The 20,435-nt window shown below is 46.8% G+C and overlaps 2 protein-coding genes across 3 annotated transcripts; both read right to left on the reverse strand.

Moving 5' to 3' along the window:
- Window positions 1-1,178: 1,178 nt before the first annotated feature.
- On the reverse strand, window positions 1,179-13,952 carry CDHR5 (cadherin related family member 5). Its single transcript, XM_023928508.2, has 14 exons — window positions 13,772-13,952; window positions 13,407-13,582; window positions 12,368-12,418; window positions 11,975-12,067; window positions 11,749-11,847; window positions 10,512-10,622; window positions 9,978-10,154; window positions 9,538-9,628; window positions 8,250-8,347; window positions 7,710-7,916; window positions 7,056-7,172; window positions 6,469-6,541; window positions 4,309-4,469; window positions 1,179-3,473 (listed from the first exon to the last, which is right to left on the reverse strand). The coding sequence occupies exons 1-14, from the start codon at window positions 13,848-13,850 to the stop codon at window positions 2,877-2,879; spliced, it is 2,130 nt and encodes a 709-aa protein (XP_023784276.2). The 5' UTR covers window positions 13,851-13,952; the 3' UTR covers window positions 1,179-2,876.
- Window positions 13,953-15,303: 1,351 nt separating this feature from the next.
- On the reverse strand, window positions 15,304-19,424 carry LOC111930486 (uncharacterized). 2 transcript variants are annotated; one of them, XM_023928510.2, is made up of 6 exons: window positions 19,380-19,424; window positions 17,621-17,729; window positions 16,742-16,846; window positions 16,542-16,646; window positions 16,249-16,350; window positions 15,304-15,699 (listed from the first exon to the last, which is right to left on the reverse strand). In XM_023928510.2, exons 2-6 carry the CDS (start codon window positions 17,707-17,709, stop codon window positions 15,588-15,590), a joined length of 513 nt encoding a protein of 170 aa, XP_023784278.1. In that variant the 5' UTR covers window positions 17,710-17,729; window positions 19,380-19,424; the 3' UTR covers window positions 15,304-15,587. The 2 variants fall into 2 exon arrangements, with proteins under 2 accessions (XP_023784278.1, XP_023784277.1); XM_023928509.2 differs by having other exon boundaries at window positions 17,621-17,717; window positions 19,380-19,407.
- Window positions 19,425-20,435: the final 1,011 nt, after the last annotated feature.

Here is a 20,435-nt window from a genome sequence, read left to right on the forward strand (position 1 = left end):
ACCTGACTCACTGGTGTAACAGCCCATCCACTTTCTGTCATGTCCCTTTTGGAGCTAAGGCTGCTCAATATCTAAGGGGAATCAGGTTAAAACAGGTCTTCTATCTCTGATTGCTTATCATTTGGAAGTTTATAAATGCTAGATCATTCTGCTATCCTACATACAAAGAGAAAGGTCGCCAGTTCTCTTCCATCTCTTCAAAACTGAAACAACAAATGTCCTCCACACTCTGGCAAGCCATGTGCCAGCAGCATTTTTCTCTCAGAAGCAAAAAAAAGGCAGAAGGATGCATTTGCTGTCAGTTATGCCAATGACACTCGAGGAAATATGTGAAATTCAGTTCTATATGGGGACAAAATTTGAGCAGAAATTAATTTTCAGACACCTGGGAATTTTTCAGTCAGTTTCTGTAACTTCCTGCATGTAAAATGTCTGTATTTACTTGATTTTTCCAATTTTCTGCTTGCACCTGCTGGTTTCAATTCAGCTTTAGAGTTTCCCCTGGCAGCTGAGAGCCTTCTTTTCCTTCTAGAGGCCAAAATGAAGGTGAAAGAGGCACATGCCAGGTCTGTGTTACATCAGGAGAGGGTGCTCAAAGCTGGAAAGCTGTGAGGATCCTCTCCCTTGGCATCTGTGCCACTCCCACCTGTAAAACCTCAAATCCACACTTAGCACAGCCACTGAAACTGCTCTTTCTCCTCCTGCAGATTTGCTGACCAGCTTTTTACAGCTCTGCATTACAAATGCTAAAAAATATCATTCTAAGCTGGTACAGAAATAAAAACAGAGCTTGACTGGGGATGGGGTGACAGAGATTTCTTAAATCTACCTGTAGAGTTAAACTTCCAAAAGCACTTGAATGTCTTTGGAGTGTAAGGATGAGATCTTCAAGGTACTCACATATTTATTTGCCATCAAAAAAAAATTAAGCTGATCCAATTTTCTAAAAACATTTCTGTCAGTGCATTTTTCTTTCCTATGCAGATGTTTATAAATGAATGTAATGGCTGTACAAAGAAGCAAAAACTCTGTCACCCTTCCCAAGCTCAGCAGACAAACCAACCTGAACAGATGCAAGCTCACGTGAACTTGAACTTAAAAGGTTAAATTTTCTTCTTGTTCCTTACACATTTTTCTTCATTTATTTCCAAAAAGACAGGAGTCAAGAACACAGGATCTGGAGGTTTTAACAGGCATAGCTGGAATTTGAGCTCTGCCTGCTGCCAAGTTTTATTATTGTGTTGTTGTGCTTCTCCTCACAACAGCCACCACCACTTCCACAGACACAATATTTACCAAACATCACCTCTGAAATTAAACACCCATAACCCTGAAAAACTCCAAACCCCACGGCTGTATGCACTGATGGGACCTGGGAGACAACAAAGACTGTTTTGATGGGACCAGTCCCATTCCAGGAGCATGGGAAGCGCACTGGTGAGGGGAGGGAAAGCACCAAGAGCTGAACACAGATTGCAGTCGCAGGGAGCTCATAAATCAGTGTGCCAGCAGAAATCCAGAGTACACAGCAGCAGGGGGAAGGCAGACAGACAGCAGAGCACTGACCACACATGGCACAGCCACCAAGGAAATGGAGCAGAGAAGCACTCCAGCTTCTCCCCCCATCAGCAGCCCTCCCAGGAGCAGCATCAGCACAGGGGGCAGGCAGGCTAGACCCTCAGCCTTGCTGGTGGCAGATCAGTGAGCAGCTGCCAGAGAGTTCTCACAGTCCTGTAGGAAATGCTTCCTGGAGATATCCCAAAGCTGCTGGAGGGACTCTTCATGTGGGAAACACTGGGTGCACTCCCCACCCTCCATTTCCACACCGCAATTCCCAGGCAGATGGCTTTGCTGCAGGAAGTAGGAAAGCTTCCCAGGTCCTGGGCTTGATTTTCAGCACAAATACAGCTCCTGAAGTCCAGGAGGGCAGCATTCCTCAGAGACAGGAGAGCAGGACTGAGCATGGGAGCACTGGGACATGTATGGCCCGAGAGGATAAAAGCCTCCCTGGGAATCACATGTGCTCTGATGTTCCTGCAGATCCCAGCAGTCACTCTTTGGTTTCCTTCTCCAGGAGCAGCACAGATCTTGTGCTGATGATCGGAAGATGCAAATGCACACAGCCATGACCTCAGCTGGTGGAAACCAGCCCAGCTTTTGGCTGCCAGCTGAGAGAAGCGATTGGTTGATGGGAGGTGCAAACCAAGACAAGAGCATCAAATATTTCCTTCCCTCTGCTACCTGGGAATAGAGTAGACTTGGCACTTTAAGACAATATCTCAGGAGCTCTTTTACCAGACAGACAGCAGATAAACAGCTAAAGTAGCGCACAATTAGTGGGTTTATGACGTAGAAAATGGATGACAAAGTCCTTCAGTAAAGAACATGTGTTCAGTCCTTGTTTACCAGTGACAAAGGAAACAGCAGGTCCTGAGCATGGAGCCTCAGGCCGGACAAGGCTGGCAGGACAAGGGCCTGGTGGCACATTGCAGCTGCTTCTGCTGGGAGAACAGAGCAGAGCCCACACACAACTGCTCCTGTGAGCTGGGCTTGCTGCTGCCAGACCAGGTCAGCTACAGCTCTGCTGTACCTGCAGCCAGTTTGGGAAAGGTGATGTCAAGGGACCCAGGGGGAACAGGCAGGAAGGTGGAAAGATTAAATGCTTCACCCTGAAAATCCTAAGTCATATTCTAAGATCTCACCAAAGGGTTAAATTAGCTGTAATCTCTTCTGGCCTTATTTGCTGCATTCAGACAAGCAGGACAGATAACCTCACCCTTCTGCATTCCAGTTTTCCCCCTGAGCAGAAAAATGGGCTTCATGTCAGCAAAGAAACTGAGGTTGCCCCATTTCTGGGGGTATGTACCCAATTTCCATTATAACTTAGAGTCAGCTGTCCCTGCACCTGCGTGAGACATGTTGGCTGTCACCTCTGCTGCTGGGGGTGATGAGCTCTCTGAGGCAAAGGGCTCTTCCAGCCCTCGGTGGTGATTGTCTGTGTCAGAACTTTCTCCCTCCTCCTCCTCCTCCTCATTCTTCTGCAGATCTTGGTCACTGTCATCATCATCATCATCATCATCATCTGCTGCATTGTCCTCAATCACTTCAACCCTCTCTCCAGCCTCGGGGTCCACATCAGTCTTAAACCACACAGCTTTGTAGCCATCATCTGCCAAGTTCCTGTCTGTTTTGAGGATTGACTTCACTTCTTTCTCCTGTTCAGCCTCTTCTTCCTTTTCTTCCTCTTTCTCTTCCTGGTTAAAGATGACAGTGGAAGCTATGGAGTCCTTTGGGAGACTCTCTGTTTCCTCTGCACCAGAGGAGTACAAAGCAAGTGCTGGCTGCTCTGGCACAGGAGGCTCTGCCTGGACACTGCTGGTTTCTGATGGCTCATGCTGCTTGGTGTTCACATAAGGCTGCTCATCTTCCTGGTAATATTCGTTCTGGTGACCTCCAGAGATTTCCGTGGAGAGCTACAGGAGGAGAGACACATTGTGACTGTGACAGGAAAAGAAATGGGGTGCAGGAGGGAAGGGGTGGCTGCAGTGACTGAGCTCCTGCTCAGGAAAGTTCAGCTTGGTTTGCAGAAAGACCCATTTGAAGGCAGGGAAAGATGCAGATCCCTGGAAGAAACATTTTTTTATTGGCTCCATTTCTGGAGTTTTCTCAGATGAGTGGATTTGTTCTCCAGGAGGGCTGAGGACCAGCACCACACACATGGTGATTTGTACCCACCCCATTCTGCAGTGGGATTTCCCTCACTCAGGGTGAAGGACTTTGCTACCCACCTGAGCAATGTGCTCTGCACTCAGGGCTCCTGGCAGGCCCAGCCTATGACACAGACCAACATCTGGTCAGACAAATTACACCCTAAACTTCCCAGTGACCAATCTGCCAGGGACCTGAGACATCCAAAATTAAATAGCTCAGGTGCAGACAAGTGTCTGAGCCCGGGCTTTGGGATCAGATATGAAGGGACTCCTCTCCTTTGACTAGGGAGGATGAACCACAGACAGGTGTTTTTCAGAGACTGCCCCTGATGTGTGCCATGTTTATCCTAGATTTTGTGCTCCATGGAGCTGTGGTGCTCTTCTTACCATGTCTGCCCCTCATCCACCACACAGCTCCAGCCTCAGGGGCAGAAAGAACAGCAGCAAACACCACCAAAGTGATGCCACCTCTGCAAACTTCATCTTGGGAGTGATTCACCACTCTCACACCAATGTCTGGTACTTGGGCAGCCCATCCACACTTCCTCAGATCCCACTTTCTACCTCTCAGAAGTTCAGGTACAAACAAGACACTGACCTTTTTCTTCATCAGGTATTTGACAGGTTTCCCATACCATCTACTGGATTTCCACACCAGCACTCCAAGGAAGACTAAGGCAATTAACAGCAGTGCTGCCAATATGCCCCCTAAGATAGCCATGTCCTGAGCAGAGTACATCTTGTCAGAGGGGGTTACAGCTGCAAGGAAAACAAACCAGTGTTACAAAGCCTGAAAGTGGCAGGCAGCATTTTCCAACACAACCCTTCACTGTGGGAGAAGCTCCAAGCAAGTTTTGAAAGGCAAGGAAGCATCCTGTGCTGCAGAATGTGACAATCACATATGATACCCCTGAAAATCTTCTTTTGCTGAGGGCAAAAAAGCAGAGGGCTTCTTTTGTTATTACACAGAATATTGTCATTTCCAATAAATTCCATTAAGTGGAAATAGCAGCCATTTACAGGACGGTGACTTTTGCCCCGTGATTCAACTAAGTTAATAAAAACCTGACTGCATCAGGCAAGCATTTGCTACATGGAGTAAAGCCATTTAGTTCTTTGACTTTCCCACGTCACCCTTTTACACTACACCCTTCTACTGAATGCAAAAATGAGGTTTGATTGTACATCTGTGTGTGAAAATGCAAAGTTTCCTTTCATCTGGAACATCCCCTCCAATACAGATGAGCACATCAAAATAAGCAACAAAAAATCGGATTGGAAATAGGAAAAGCATTAGAAAGTCCCCAGGACAATAAAACATTTCCTGCCCTTTTGTAGCTGTAGCAATATTCCCTAGTCTGCTCATGGTCAGTGCCACTGGTCAGTGTTGGGTAGCTGTGCAGAGATTGATACCAGAGTGGAAAGACAGTACCATTCTCAGCTTTGCTTGGTGGTGGTGGTGGTGGTATTATTGAAGTTTCCCAGCTTCATTTTGTAGTATAAATTACTCTCATTAATGATTAATGAAACAAGGTTCTGTTCTGCTGCTGACTTGTTTATGATAATGGAATTGGAGTAATCCCTCTGCATTTGATTCCACCCTCAGTTTATCATTAACACCTTGGCAAGGATTTAGGACCTCAGTGAATTTTTGCTGCTTAATCTTGTCTCCTGGGGAGCCACAGCCCACAGGCTGAGAGTCATAGAGCTGAGTAATTCTGCATATTCAACAGTACCATTGCTTTTTGTGGCTTAAGCAGCAGGGGCAACATTTCAAAGTTGCCCAGAAGTGTTGGTACATGCTTGGAGCATTTGTAGCTCTGTAAGCTCACACATGGACTAGTTTTACACTGGGCTGTGCCCTTAAATGGGGTTTTAGTGGCTTTTAGCTGTGAAGTGACACTACCTTTAGGGAATCAATCCAAATTTAGACCCAGGAGCCCATTTGTTTTTCCCACCCCACAAAGGTGGTGATGGGAGGGTGAAGTGATGGAACTTCAGTCGCACATCATTGTGTAGAACCCAGTGAAGCCTGGGCATTGTCTGCCTATCCTGAGATAAAAATTCATTGCTATTGGTCCGTCTCAAAGCATAAAAGTTTCATGAACTTCAATCCTAATTTATTTATAAGACCAATTTAAGAGTCATTTCTCAGCAGCATGGAAGTGTGAGCTGTTTTTACATCGACAAAGTTAAACAGTAGCTGGAGGGTTAAGCAGGAAGCCTCATGTCTCTCTTAGTACTCATGGGCTGTTTCTCCTGTAAGACCATAAAGTCCTGATGTGAAAGACCCTGACCTGCCCTGGGCAGAAATGTCTTGGCTCATGGGCAAGCCTGGCTTTGGGGTGTGCCAGCTGCCCTCTGCTCTGCCTAAGACAAGTAAGAACATTGCAGTTTTGTCTGTGTTTGGCTAAAAACGAGCAATGATGTGCCAAAGTCTCCTTTGCCATGATAAGACATCCTGGGTTATTTCCCAGCATGAACCAAGCCCAGATTTAGCTTTGGAACAATGAGAAAAGACACTCCCATATGCAGCACCACTTGAAGTCTCAGGAGGCTTTTTGAGGCATGTGGTGACTGTGCTGTGAGGATGTTGTTGGGGTGTTTTGCCTCTTAAAGCCACCATAGAGCCTCCTGTAGGGTTGGGGTTGGCCTCAGCCCAGGCCCACAGGCTTCAGCAAGTGACCCATCATGGCCAGTTTGCCACAGAAATAGAAAAGACTGCCCAGAGCAGAAAACAGAGACCTTCCCAGCCTACCTGTGGCAAGGACGACCTCCACCACAATTATGGTGCTTGCCTCCTGCAGGCTCAACACATCTTTTCCAACAGCCTGTGGGAACATGGGAAAGAGATGGGCTTAGGGACTTCCAGATCTCCAGTGCACTCTCAAGGTCTGTGGGGGGTCCTTTGAGGAGAAAGTGCCTTGTTCCTATCCTCAGCACAGCCATTCACTGTGGCTGCACAGCCTGGTCACAGGGGAACAAGAGCTCTGAAGATTCCCTGCCCTGGGAGTGGATGAGCTGAACCACATCCCTGCCCTGTGTTCAGTTCCCAGCACAGTGCAGAGCACGTGTTCTGAGGCAGTGTGGGGCAGGAGCATCAGGCTGGACCTCTCTGTGCTTCCAGCTGTGGATCCAGCAGTGCTGTGGCCAGGCTGGGTCAGAAGCTCCACAGGGCATGGCACTGTGCCAGGCAAGCCTTAGGCAGGTGTGTGGACAAAGGGCTCATCCAGCTTCTTACAAGTCTAAAGTTAGTGACTGCTTCCTTTGACCCAAGCAAAAAGGGGAGCTGAATTCCTCCTTCTTTCCACATCCCTGAAAAAATACCCAAGGCAGGTGCCCTACCTGGATGGTCACAGTTCCTGGGGACTCCAGCACTGTGTTGGTCAGGATGAGCCCATCCCTGGTTGCGATGAAATCGGTGCTGTTTTTGAGGAAATACTCAATGTTGGGGTTGACTTTCTGAAAGGTCAGAGAGCAGGTGATCAAACCACACTGTGCTTCACATGCATCCTCCCAGCAACCCCTTGGCAGGCTTTGTCCAAAATACCTGAGGTGTTCTGAGGACAGGTTTTTGAGGAGCAGGTGTAAAGAGTAATAAATAAACCTGGGCTGAGCAGGTGAGAAAGGCTGAACTCAACTGTGTTCACATTGTTGCTCAGAGGCCAAGAAAGCATCACAAAAATATTAAAAAAAAAAAAAGAATCTCAAGTCTTAACCCAGCTTCTGTTGGCAACTTTAGTACTTCCCCAAGGAAAACACACCTATGCAAGTGATCTGTGTGGGAATGGCTTTGGAAGAGGGAAGTCCAGCAGCTTCTCCCCATTACATCAAACCGTAAGTGGTTCTGGTTTCTGTGGAATTTCCAAGGGAATATAACATGGAACACTAGAGGACAACATGTGTTTGCCCCTCCCCACCTCCCCTCCCTTGTGTTTCCTGATGCTGCTTTAAGCCTGAAGCAGTGAGACAGAAGACAGAGCACTTTTAGTTTCTTACATCAGGGAAATCCTGATCCATTGCTGTTATCACCAGGGGGGTGGAAGGATCTCCAGCTTGGTAGACAAAGCTTCTCTGGGGCAGCCCAGCAAACACCATCCCGTTGTAGACCCCCTTCTCAAAGTAGGGTGGAAAATTGCTTTTATTGATGACCTTGATCTCTACAGTGGCTACAGAGTATTTCCTTATGTTGCTGGCCTGGGCAGCCTGCAGAGAAAGAGAGAGAACTGCCAGACTTCTCCTGCCCCTGATGAGACACTAAAGGACAGGCTGGATCTGGAGCCTGTTGCAATTCCCAGCTCAGAAGAATGTGGCCAGGGTGAATTTCCTTTGCTGTCACCACCCACACCTGAGGGGAAACTCTCAACTGCTGCAGGAGTTTCGCATGTGGGTTGGTGCAAGACATAGGTCAAACACTGGGCCCTTCAAAAGAAGGGAAGTAACCAAGTTATTACTGAGGTCACTGATCCCTGTCACAACCAGCTCAGTTTCCTGGAAATCCAGCTGAGCTGGGTGGCTGGCTGTAATGCCATCACTTACCATAACTTGCAACAAAAAGGAATCTGGGGAAGTCACTATTTTGTTCATGGTTAGATTCCCTGTGTCTGCATCCACTGAGAACACGTTGTCTGTATTCCCTAGGGAAAATACAAAGACCATTCAAACATCAGATTCCTTCATAAAGTGACCTGGAGCTCACAGACTCATTTCTTCCACATCTTAGTGAAAATACCATCAAGGAATTTTCCTTGGGTGAATACCATTTAGCCAAGGAAAAATGCTGCTTTCCTTGCCTGCCTGGCTGCTCCAGAGACTGGGAGTGCTGGCCAGGGATGCAGAGGGACACATTAGATGTGCGTGAACCCAATTAAATGAGTCAGGACAACAAAGCTTTGCATTTCCAGTGCCTAGGCCCACAGATTGCCAATGTAAAGTGTAATAAGTGCCCAGAGCCTCTGGTACAATTTTAGGACTGAAAATCTTCATCCAGTTCCCAGTCTGCTCTGGGAATGCTCATTTCTCTCTGCTGATTACAAAGGGAGTCTAGATACAAACCTTGTATTTATGTACAGGTAGAAATCAGATTCCTACATCTGTGTGGGAATCATAACACTACCTATGTTGGATACATGTTGTAAGATCAGCAGAATTTTCAGTTCTTTTCCTCACCCTGGGACACTGTGGGCTCTCTGTTGACAAGGATGTGAGTCACTGACTGTGGAGAGGGTAGCCAAAATGCCAGTGGAATTTAATGTTCTTTAATACATTTTAATACATTTTTAATACATCTTAAATACAGTTGTGATATCAGGAGAATATCACAACTGTGGTGCCATGAGGCATAATAGATAAAGGGAGAGGAACACTCCACTTGACCAATATGACCTTTCCTTTGATCCTTTTGAAACTGAGACTAAAACAGGGAAGATGAGATAGTGGCAATGTGCTAGGGAATTAAAACACAATTCTGGGCAATGAATAGAAATTAGGCTGATAACGTGGAAATTTTAGGTTCAGCTCAAACACTGCATGAAAATAGCATGATCAGATTGACAAAATCACATTTAAAACTTAAAGATAAAACAAGTCTCATCTCACAAAAAAACAAAGTCTTTTTGAAACATTTCACTGGGACCAGTTGGTGGGACTGTAATTATTTTTTTTCTTCCTCTCTGTACAGTCTGTTTCCTCTACTTAATCACCAATGTTCTGTGGCTCTAGTTTTGTCTCTGTGGCAGAAATCCCAGGCCCTCCCTCAAGTGCTCTTGGCAGGTAGCACAGGAGACACGAGCAGTGTCCCTTGTGGAAGGTGACAAGACCTACTCACCCCCAACAATGCTGTACACGATCCTGTCACTGATGGTGTAGTCAGGGTCTATAGCATAGATGGGCCCTGGCTCCAGGAGGAGTGGCTCTGTCTGCAACAACAATTCAAACAATCACACACCACAGGCCAGGACCAGATCTGGAGCTCTCCCAGCCCAGTGCAGATCCTATGGCTCTGCCTGGGCAGGACAGGATTTGGTGCCTGTGCCAGGGCAGAGGTGAGACAGCCTTGAGCTGGTGTTCCAGCTCTTGCCTCTCCTGTGATGTGCTGTAGGAGCAGGGAGAAGCAGTGCTGCTTGGGGTGGGGGTCTGACAAAGGCTCCCTGTTCTGCTGAACCATCTGGAGATGGTTACACTGGAGACCAGCAGAAGCTCATGGAAATGTTTCAGTGCTTCCCACTGGGAACAGCAGCAGGGGCACTGTCTGAGCCCTCTGCTCACCGACATCTCGGAGATGTTGACCCTGCCAGAGTAGGGGCTGCTGATGCAGACGCTGGCGTCAGTGTGGATCCGGGTGCAGGGCAGGAACCAGGGTGCCCGGGTGTCACTCTGCTGGATGGTGATGGTTATTGTTGCAGTGGCATTGTTGCTGGGCTCGGGGCTGCTCACAGGCCTGTCCTGCCCCCAAGGCAAAGCACACTCATGAGACACAAGTTTCACTGCCAAAACAAGGCCCCATCTGCTAAAAGCAGTGGCCTGGGGCCCTTTAGCCACTGTCACTCCAATCTGTTTAATTAGCAATTTATGTGAGGGTAGCTAAAGCAGTAGGTTATCTTGTTCTGCTGACAAAGGTGGGCTGACTGCAGGTCTGTCACTGGAATTAATGGACAGGGAAAGGCTGCTCCAAATGCACCACCCCCCCACACCTAATCCCCCACCTCCCTCCTGTTATCCCAGAGATGTCCCATCCAGACTCATCCTTCAGGTAAGAGGGACCATGCAAAAGAGACATTCTGTTCTTCCCAAACCACTTACCCTGGCATACAAGAGCAACGTTGTCGAATTAAATTTGTCATAGTCCAATGTTTTTTGTAAATAAATTTCTGGGTTATTAACTCCTCTTATGGCAAAATAACCATCTGTGTCCTGGTAAGGGAAAAGAAAAACTCCTATAGCAGACTCATTCACAGACACATTCCAAATCCTGCTCGTTGCTGTCTTTGTCATCCCTACTGGACCTTTAGTCCTGGAGACCTGGATGAAGGGCACTGTGGGAACGTCTGATCTACTTTGGTACTGCACACTGAAGTTGCCTGGCTTATCAGAAAAGTTTGTTCTTGTGAATCTCCTCTCCCAGACCTCCTGCTTTGACTGCCCATCTGCTCAGCAGCTTCTGGATGAAATCTATCACCTCATTTCTTTCCTGCTTCTAGCAAGTTGCCAACAATCCTTGATTTTGGGTCCCTAATAGCCAAACAATCTCACTTCCATGCACAGAAAAGGTCAAAGATGGTTCAGCCTATGAGAAATGGCAGGATCACCCACCTTAGCCTAACACAGCCGAACTTTGAAAGAAACTAAAGCTGAGTTGAAATATCATGTATTGCATTTTACTTTATAACCTTCCACACTTGCTTTGGTTCTCCATTAATTTTATGCCTCTGAATTTCTAAATCCCTCTGAACTTACACCAATGTGAATGCAAAGTCTGATCCCAGAGCTGAAACCTGGTGGTTTCTGCTCACAGGAACTTAAATTCCCTGAGGATATTAAAGCACTGGCTGCTCTTTCCACAATGCATTTCAAAAGTACAAACAAACATTTGGCTTTTCTCTTGAATTTCCTTTTGATTTGAGTTTACAGCCAGCTCTTGTGCTCTAGACTGTGATTGCACTGTGTGCACAATCCATTTCCTGTGCTGCTGTTGGCAGGCAGGGCGAGGACTCCTTTCCCCATCCGACTCAGCGCAATTCTGAGTTCCCTGAGGTACAAAGGTCTCCTGATATGTTTGCAGATCATACCAGCAAGGCTTCTCTGAGTCATTATGGCTCTGAATATCCTAGATTAAAGTTTAATCTGTACAGTGCATTAAAAATGTGAGCCATAAGAGAATTCAATACCTGCAGCATTGATGGCTCTGCTCCGCTAACTAAATCAATGTTTGGGGTTTGTAAAAGTTGAGAGAACTAAATGCAGTGATCTTCTCCTCAAAGCTGGGGTTCTTCTGCATCCAGCTTCTCTAGAGCTACAGTTTGTCCCCAGAGATACTCACCTGCACTGTGGTAGTGAGTTCATAGTAGATGGTGTCCAGGTCAGCATCAGTAGCACTTAATTCTTCACGGGCTACAATGGCTGTGTCTACTTTTGTATCCTGAAAAAAACACATTGTTGTAGTTATTGTTTGTGTGAAATTGATTGAAGCCCTCTCCCTGTTGACCCTTCCTCAGTCCCACAGTACCCAGAGAGCAGTGCCCTCTTCTCTTCCAAAAACCCCTTACCTCTGGGACATCCCTGGTGATGTTTGGCTGTGCAAACACGGGGCTGTTGTCATTCTCATTCAGAATGGTGACTAGGATTTCCAAGGAATCAGTCTGGGCAAATTAAAGAATCAAATTAAAGGATCAAAGACAAAAACAGACTGTTGGGGCTCAACCTGCTTTGCAGAATGGCCAGAGGGGATGGTATAAGGATGGGGGCTGAATGGGGCTGGGTTTGTGGGCTTGCTGCCACCTCCTCCTCAGTGGCAGAGCCTTGGCTCTCTCTGTGGCTATGAGAGCAGCGTGTCTGTCCACAAAGAGAACATCTGCCCATCCCAATGTGAGGATTAGGAAGAGCAGAGGGAAGCAGGTGCTGCCTGCAGTCCCAGGGCTCAGTGGTGGGAGAGCACTCACCTGGCCAGCAGGGTCCTTGCAGATCAAGTACAGCAGCAGCACAGGGTCTTCCTGCATGAAAAACAAACCCACCCACTGTAAAAATAGCCCAAGAGTACAAACTCTGGCTAAAGCAAATGAGCCAAATCCATGCTTTGATGAATCAGAAATGCTGCTGGGCTTTATCTTATTTTCAGGAGTATCTGACTTTTCCTTTCTTTCCTTAATGCTGGGGTCTTGTTTATGATGATATCAAAGCAGTCCCATCTTCTAGGCACTCTCCCTGAAGTTTCTGTAAGTTGTTGGCAGAGCTAATCTGCCATTCTCTCTCACCTCAGGTGAATTCTAACAGATTTCTTTTAAAATTGAATAAATCAGAAACATTCTATGCAGCAAGTACAATAGCACCTGCATGGTGTTAGCTCCAGTTGTTGCTCTTCATACAAGTAGAAGTGGGGGGTTACATTGAAAGGGAGCTTAAGGATGCCTGTGGCTGTATACAAAGCACTCCAGGGAGTTAAAATAATTTAGCAGCAACCTAAGTGAACACAATGACTGTTCATACTGCCTTTCTGCTTCACACAAGATGACAGAATCCCAGAATGATTTAGGTGGGAAAGGACCTTAAAGCTCATTTCATTCCAACACCCTGCTACAGGCAGGGACACCTTTCACTATCCCAGGTTGCTCCAAGGCCCATCCAACCTGGCCTTGGACCCTGCCAGGGATGGAACAGCCACAACTCCTCTGGGCAACCTGTGTCAGGTCCTTATCACCCTCCCAGGAAATAATTTCTTCCCAATATCCCATCTAACCCTGTCCCCTGGCAGTTTGAAATCACTCCCCCTTATCCTGTCATTCTAGGCCCTTATAAATGGTCTCCATCGTTTTCTCCAATCGTTTTCTCTCATCGTAAGCTCCCAAACTCACACAGCTGAAATAACTTATTCCCTTTAGAAACAGGTTAAGAATCCCTGGAAGCCCAAGGCTCCAGGTTGAAACTCATTGCATCCCTGCATTATCCATCCCATCCTTACAGCCCTGCCAGCTAAAGTCTTACCTCATAGTCCACACACTTTGTCAGCTTCAGCTCCGAGCCCTCAATGGTGAAGAATTGGCCATCGGGGAAATTGGGGTCAATTGTTAGGGTGAAACCTGGCCGCACGTTGACAGTAGTCACCACATAAGGACATTTATTTTCAGGGACACTTGGTTTGTTGTTATTGACAGAACATCCTAGAAAAACACACAAATAAGATGCAAAATTGCCCAAGGATTCACATTGTGAAGGAGCTGGGGGAGAGCTGTGGTCACAAGCTGTGGAGAAAAGGTGTCTTGGAGCGTAGCAACCCCCCACCTGTAACAGGGCCACCCCCTCCTATGGGAAACATTCCTCAGAGACATGGACCTCATCAAAGAGCTTACCTGGTTCCTGTGCCAAAACCTGTGCCAGGAGGGGCAGCAGAAAGAGGGCAGACATGAGGAGCCAGTGAGGAATAGCCATGGTGAGCTGCCAGTTGCTGAAAAATCCCTTTTGCCAGCTAAGCTGATCTTCTCCCTGTTCCGCCCTGTGCCCTTGTCTGTGTTCACCACTTTATGGCACCAAGAAACACCAGCTGGCTGTGGATTGCCGTGGTTCAACCTTTGCCTCTTTGCCCCATTGGATGACTTATTGAAGGGTTCACCAGTCAAAGAACAGGATTACACATAAATCCTCGCTGCTTCTTTTTTCCTGGATCTTTCCTATCCTAAACTCTCTGTGGCAACAATGATATATTTGAAGCAGTTCAGAACTCAGAGCCAAGCCCTTGCCCAGCTGAGCATGAAGGACAAGGGCTGGTACTTGGGAAGCTGCCTGTGTACTCCAGGAAGGGACACAGGGAAGGTGGAAAATTTGGTTTCTGATGTGCCAGAGTTGGGGTCTGTATCACATAAGGTGAGCAAGTGGATCCCAGCAGTGACAGGGCTCACCTGCAGTCCAGGGAATGTCCAGCAACTTTGTAGGGAAAACGTATCTCCTACTGGTGGCTGATCCTTGTAGAGATGCTTCCCAGAATCCCCTTGCAGGAGTTCCACACCAGGAAATCTTCAACTATTTGAATCTCAGCAGCTTCCTGAAGTTTTCAGGGGATCTCTGCTCTCACTGATCTTTTAAAATTCTTTCTGATTTCAGGAAGTTCTCGGATGCTGCACCTCAGCCAGGTGGTTTTTAGCAGCTTAATGAAATCTAGGCTGTCAGTACTCCTTCCAAAAGTATTCCAAAAGGAATCTTACCTAGCAGAGATTTCCTATGGACCAAAATGAACGACTGCCAAGGTATGTTCAGCTCCTCAGTAAGGGAATGGTATTTAGGTATGTGTATTTGAGTGGGAACAGCTCCTTTTGCAGGTGTCAGGTCTCTCATAGATGGTGAAAACTGCCAGAGCAGGATGGGCTGGGCAGGGCTGCACAGCACAGGATTGCAGCTAAAGATCCTTATTTTAGAGCTTCTCTCCAAATTCCACTGGTTTTACAGGAAAGCTGGCGTGGCTGTTCCATCTGTCTGTGTGGCACAGGGACAGCACACAAACCTCAGTAAGTGGGGGGAACAAACTACTCCCCGTGGAACTTTGTCTTTAGTGACTCTGAGGAAACTGGGCCACCAACTCCAGGGACAGAATGGAGAGGAAACAACTTCTACAGTGAGTATCTCTGCTGTGTAGCTCTCAAAACATTTCTTTGCAGTGAGACCTAACATGTGCCTTTGTTCCTACTACATGGAGCCTTGATTCTGACCTCTGTGCACAGCTGTACTGTAGGCACTCCCCAATCCCAGCCATGTGTACCACCATGCCTCCTGTAGGGGAATCCTGGCAAAATGCTCCTCTCCTAATAATTCCTAATTACTCCTAATAATCCAAGACCTTGTAAAGGAACCACCCTTATTCCAGTTTCCCAAAGAGCAGCCAAGGCACAGGCACAGTTAACCATTTTTATTTGGGATCAGCAGCAGGCAGTCAGATGCCAACACAGAGTGGAGGGATGTGCTTCACCCAGGCTCCATCTACTGACAGCAGTACACACCCACATACATTTCACTTTGCATAATCTCAGAGGTTTCATTGGCTTTTTACTGCTTTCCAGGATTATTTTTATTTATTTGCCTATCTCAAGAGTTTTTCCTAAGCAAGAGCTTCCCTGTTTATTTTCAAGGCCATACATGTGCAAAGCTGTCTCCTTGGCCGTTTCTTTCCCTTCACCTTCATTCAGAACCATCTGTATCTTCTGTCACATCTGCAAACAGCTGCTTAGAGAAGGGGCAAAGGTTCTGGCTGGTAATGGCAGCAGCCTCCCTGGCATCTCTGTCCGAGCGGCTGTGGGAAGGGAAAAATCAGGGATAGTCCATTATTTCTGGCAGCATGGGCTGCAGGAAGTGTGACAAGGCCACCTTGTGACATTCAAGGATGACTCCAAGGAGGGGGTGTATGATGGAGGGATCATGGCAGCCTGCTGCCAGGCTGTGGACACAAGAGGTACCAAGGGCCAGCTTATTCCTCCTAATTTCAGTGATTTAAGAAAGAGATATCTAAGGGAAAGTTGTTGGGCATTAGGAAAAGACAATATCCAGGTGCTGGGACAACCCATCTTGAGATGTGTGTTTCAATCATCACCTGAATCCAGACAGGGTAGCAAAGGCTTTCTTTCAATTTTGACCATTAGATCACATTTCCTAATGGGATGAATAATTGCTTCAATCCAGAATGACAACTCTTAGGAAATGATTAAGAAAATATATTATTTTACTTCCCTGGGTTTTACTGGTTTTAACAACTGATTATTCTACAGCCCTTCATAAAATTCCTCTTTTGGCTTCAGTATTGTGGGGCTCAGAGTCACAGAGGTGACCAATCTCTCCCACCTACCTGGTGTTCAGAAAGCTCTGGTACAGCCAGAAAAAGCAAAGTTCCTCAGGGTTGTTTACTTCTTCTCTCCCCTGCATGTCTGTGTTGACCGGGCCAGGAGAGCTGGTTTAGATGAAGATAATTAATAATAATAATAATAATAATTAAAAACCCCAAACCACCACCACTGCAGGGCAGCACTTGCACCTTGTGTTGTACCTGCTGCTGTGCTCACAGACATGGCCTCAGTGGGAGCTGCTGGCCCAGTGTGGCAGTGAGAGGTGGGGACAGGGACACCAGAGGTTTCCTCTCACCTGCGCTTGCGGCCCATGAGGCTTTGGATGAATTTCTGAACCTGGGCGTTGCCTCTCATCTTGCTGTACTCACTGGTGAAGAGCCCATCCGAGTGCCTCTGGGACCTGCGTGGGGACAACGTGGGACAGCACCTCCCAGCCACGGCACGTCCCACTGGAGACTTCCCTGCCCCAGGAGGGTGGCTGTGGCTGGTCCTCACCTGTCCTTGAGGCCCACCAGGTGCTTGACCAGCTGCTGCACGTAAGCGTTGCCGTTCATCTTGCTGAGTTCGCTGTGGAAGAGTCCGTCCGCGTGGCGCTCCGTCCTGCATGTTGGAACAGGGAAGGGGGAGGTCAAAAGGAATGGTTTAAAAGCACACAAGAACAGACATTAAACACTGCTGCCTCAAGGCAAGAGAGTCCCAAACACACATGGGCAAGAATTTGTGTTGCTTTGGCAAAGTTTCACAAAAAATGGGAAAAAAGGGGAGTTCAAAAAATATCTTTGTTAAACATCACACAGGAAAACGACCTGCCCTTGCTTTTGCTGATGTAATCACCTTACCACAAGGATGTGGGAATGTGAAGTTACTGATGATTCAGCACAAAAGAGCAGGGCAAGAGGCTGGAGAAGTAATGAACAAAGATCCAGAGACACAAACCTGAAGAGCACTTAGATAAGGGCAGTGAAGACCAGCCCTTGCAGGCGACTCCCTTGGTGAACTTGGTGAACTTACAGGGTTGCCTATTTCTGGTTATGTTTTCATGGGACCAGGCTATTTGAAACAGAAACTCTCACCTTTATCAGGCTGTGCAAGTGCAGGAGAAAAGCAGACTCAAAAGTGTTTTTGTAATTGTGTTTTGTTTTGCAGTCACAAATTTCCTCACAGATTAAATAAAATTAATGTTCTCGTTCTTAAGCAAGAAAAAACATTTACAGTGTTTGCATTCATTTAACTAAATCTGTTTAGGGGAGAGGAAGATTCACAAGCAAGCAGATTAAGTTCAGGAAGGCAGCTAAAAGGCTGGGTTTTCAGCTAGCAGGCTCTTTGAGCAAAAACCACAGAGAAAAAGAGAGCAGGGTCCCAAGAAATGCTTACCTCTCCCAGGGTGGCAGAGATGCTGAGAAGTGGGAAAGGACAATCATGGGAATAATTACTTGCCACAGAGCTGTCATCATGGAAACCATGTTGTCTCCTGAAACAAAGCCTGAGGTTTTGTGAGTAGCAGGACAAGTGACCCTGGTGTGTATCTGGTGCAGTTCATGTGCCCCACTGAGATGGGGGAACACCACCACTGTAACTAAATAAGGCAGGAATTCCTGCCAGCAGAGATAAACACCTGAGGACATCTGCAAGGGGCTTTCAGACAAAAAAAAAAATAAGAATCACATGTGCTAAATAAAATTCATTCACATATAGAAGAAGGGCTCATGTGTGTGCCCATATCCATGTATCCTCTAACCTTTCAAAAAAGGAAAAATGAAATAACACAGATTTGCAGTCACAGCAGGCCCTCCTATTTTGTTTCCTTGCTGAAATAAAAAGTTCTTTTGTTTATCACCAGCCATGGCACATTTCTACCCTTTATTCACAGGTGCTCACCCTTCCTCAAGGATTACACAGCAACTCGACCTGTAATTTATAAATACACTCCTTTATTTTTTGCCTTCCTCCTGCAAAGAAACAAACCGCCATCACTGCCCTGCAATCTCTCAAGACAGCACTTGGCTAACCCCAAATCAAAGTCCTCCCACTTGGTTTTTACTTTATTCTGAAGCTAAACAGTACAAAGAACATGAAAGGACTGTCTGAGAATTCTGAACACCTTCTAGCCACCCTTCTGGGACTGTTTGCTGCTCTGGGGGTGCTGCAAGATAAGAAGAGGCACAAGGAGAAAGGACAAGAGTGAGGGACTTATACAGAAATTTATTCACTGTAAACCACAGGGCAAATATTTAATGGGGGCTGCAGAGCAAACAGATGAAGGTACCATAAGCTTAATCTCACACAGACCTGGAGCTTTAGTGTTGTTTTTTCCTGCCTGATCCATCTTTGAGGGGATGGAATAGTAAAAGAAGAAGGACATTTCAAAGATCAGCATCTTACTGGAGTCCAAACAAGGCAGACTCCACAGCCCTGGGATGCAGGAGGAGCAGAAAACAGCCACCAAAACCAGAGCATCCTTGGGCAAGGGGAGCCTGAATCCTGAGCCTGTCCTCCTATCTGCCCAACAGCTGTCACACAATCCCTTGACCCCAGGATCTCATCTCAGCATTTGGCCTCCCCTGGGCTGGCACCCCTCTGGGATCACCATATTTAAGAGACCATTTTAAACCCCATCCCTGGCTCCAGAGTTTCCTCTCTCTTCATAACCTTTCCAGCTGCTAATCCGGTGATCAACTTCTTTTTTCTCTTTCTGGACATAATTTTGTCTCCCCTGGGTAGACCAAATTTGCTTGCTGAAGTTGTCAGGATTAGTGATGGGGAATTTCTCCTGCCTATCAATAATGATTGCATTGTTTTTTCAAATTAGCCAGACCACAAGGAGCAGGTAGATCTCCAGTGTCATCACTGAAGGGCTGTTAAACCTTCTTAGGATACTTCCAAGCTTTTCATTTCCTCCCCATTGATGCTGGTTTTCAATGACTGCAAACTCTTTGGCCAGCTGGGACCTTTAGCTGAAAGGACTACACCCCAAGCCAACCTGGGAGCCCCGAGAAGGGAAACCACCCCCTGTTCCAGCATTGAGGACATGGATGGCCTCATAGCAATGGCTCAGTGAGGCATCACAGAGGTCTGAAATCCACCCCCCAAAGTGAGGGGGGAAAGGCAGCCCCCCCACCCCAGCTGGACTCACCAAGCCTGGTGGCTCCCAGCTCGCAGCTGATGCTCCACTGCCCGCTCCTCTCGGGGACCCCTATAAATCTGCAGCCTTATCAGAAGCAATTATTTGGGTAAAGATATGGATATGAACAATTGTGATTAACAGCAAATAATGCAGCGGGGTTGGAATGTCCTTTTAATTACCTGGTCGGGTCATTCACAGCAATTTGATGGAATATTTCTGCTGATGGATAGTAATTCCTGCTTCTGCCTATAATGACATTTGTTGGGCAAACATCCTTGTACCAATTGATTCACTATGATTGTCATCATTATTTCCTGGCTTTAATTACCTCTTGATAGGAGCTTAATCTTCTGTTCTTGTAATTTCATCCTGGCTTGGGCTATGTTTGCGATTGCCAGGATCTGTCAGTGAGTCTCTGTTTGTACTGAACGACGTATTACTGTTTTCAGGCAAGCATTGCCTGATCAGTAGGATCAGGGCTGACTTTTCCATGAGGGGACACCACCTTTTGAACTGTGGTTTCAGCTGGGAAGGGTCTGACAAGTACAGATTCTGTCACAGCATCTAAAACCCAGCATACTTACATATGCATGGAAAACATCCTGAATATATTCCCTGCCATTGCTGGGGTTTGCTTGGTCTCAAATACTGCAGCTAAAGGTGACATGGAAATAGAGGAAGAAAATAAGATTACCCTTTCTCTCCTTCTTTATATGGTATAAAGTAGCTTGGAAGGAATAAGCACCATAAATATTTTTTTTTAATCTTCCAACTGGAGAAATGCAAACTGTATTACACTTTTTATCTACTTAACTTTCTTTTTCATTGGAAAAGACTAGAGGACTGGGAGGAACAAGATTTTCCTCATCATCTTTCCCTTGGAAGAATGCCCCAGGGCCTGTTGAGCAGAACCTCAGCCCTCCAGCCTGTGAGTGCAGGCTGCAGAGAGCCTTGCAACAGGGACAGGGAAAAACAGCAGGGACACTTCAGGTCCCATTCCAGGGCTGGAGCACTGGGACATGCCATGGTCAGCACTGGGACAGGGGAGCCCATTTCCTCCTCTGG

This window comes from Cyanistes caeruleus, chromosome 6 (assembly GCF_971803275.1).
Source record: "Cyanistes caeruleus chromosome 6, bCyaCae1.hap1.1, whole genome shotgun sequence".
Lineage (NCBI taxonomy): Eukaryota > Metazoa > Chordata > Aves > Passeriformes > Paridae > Cyanistes > Cyanistes caeruleus.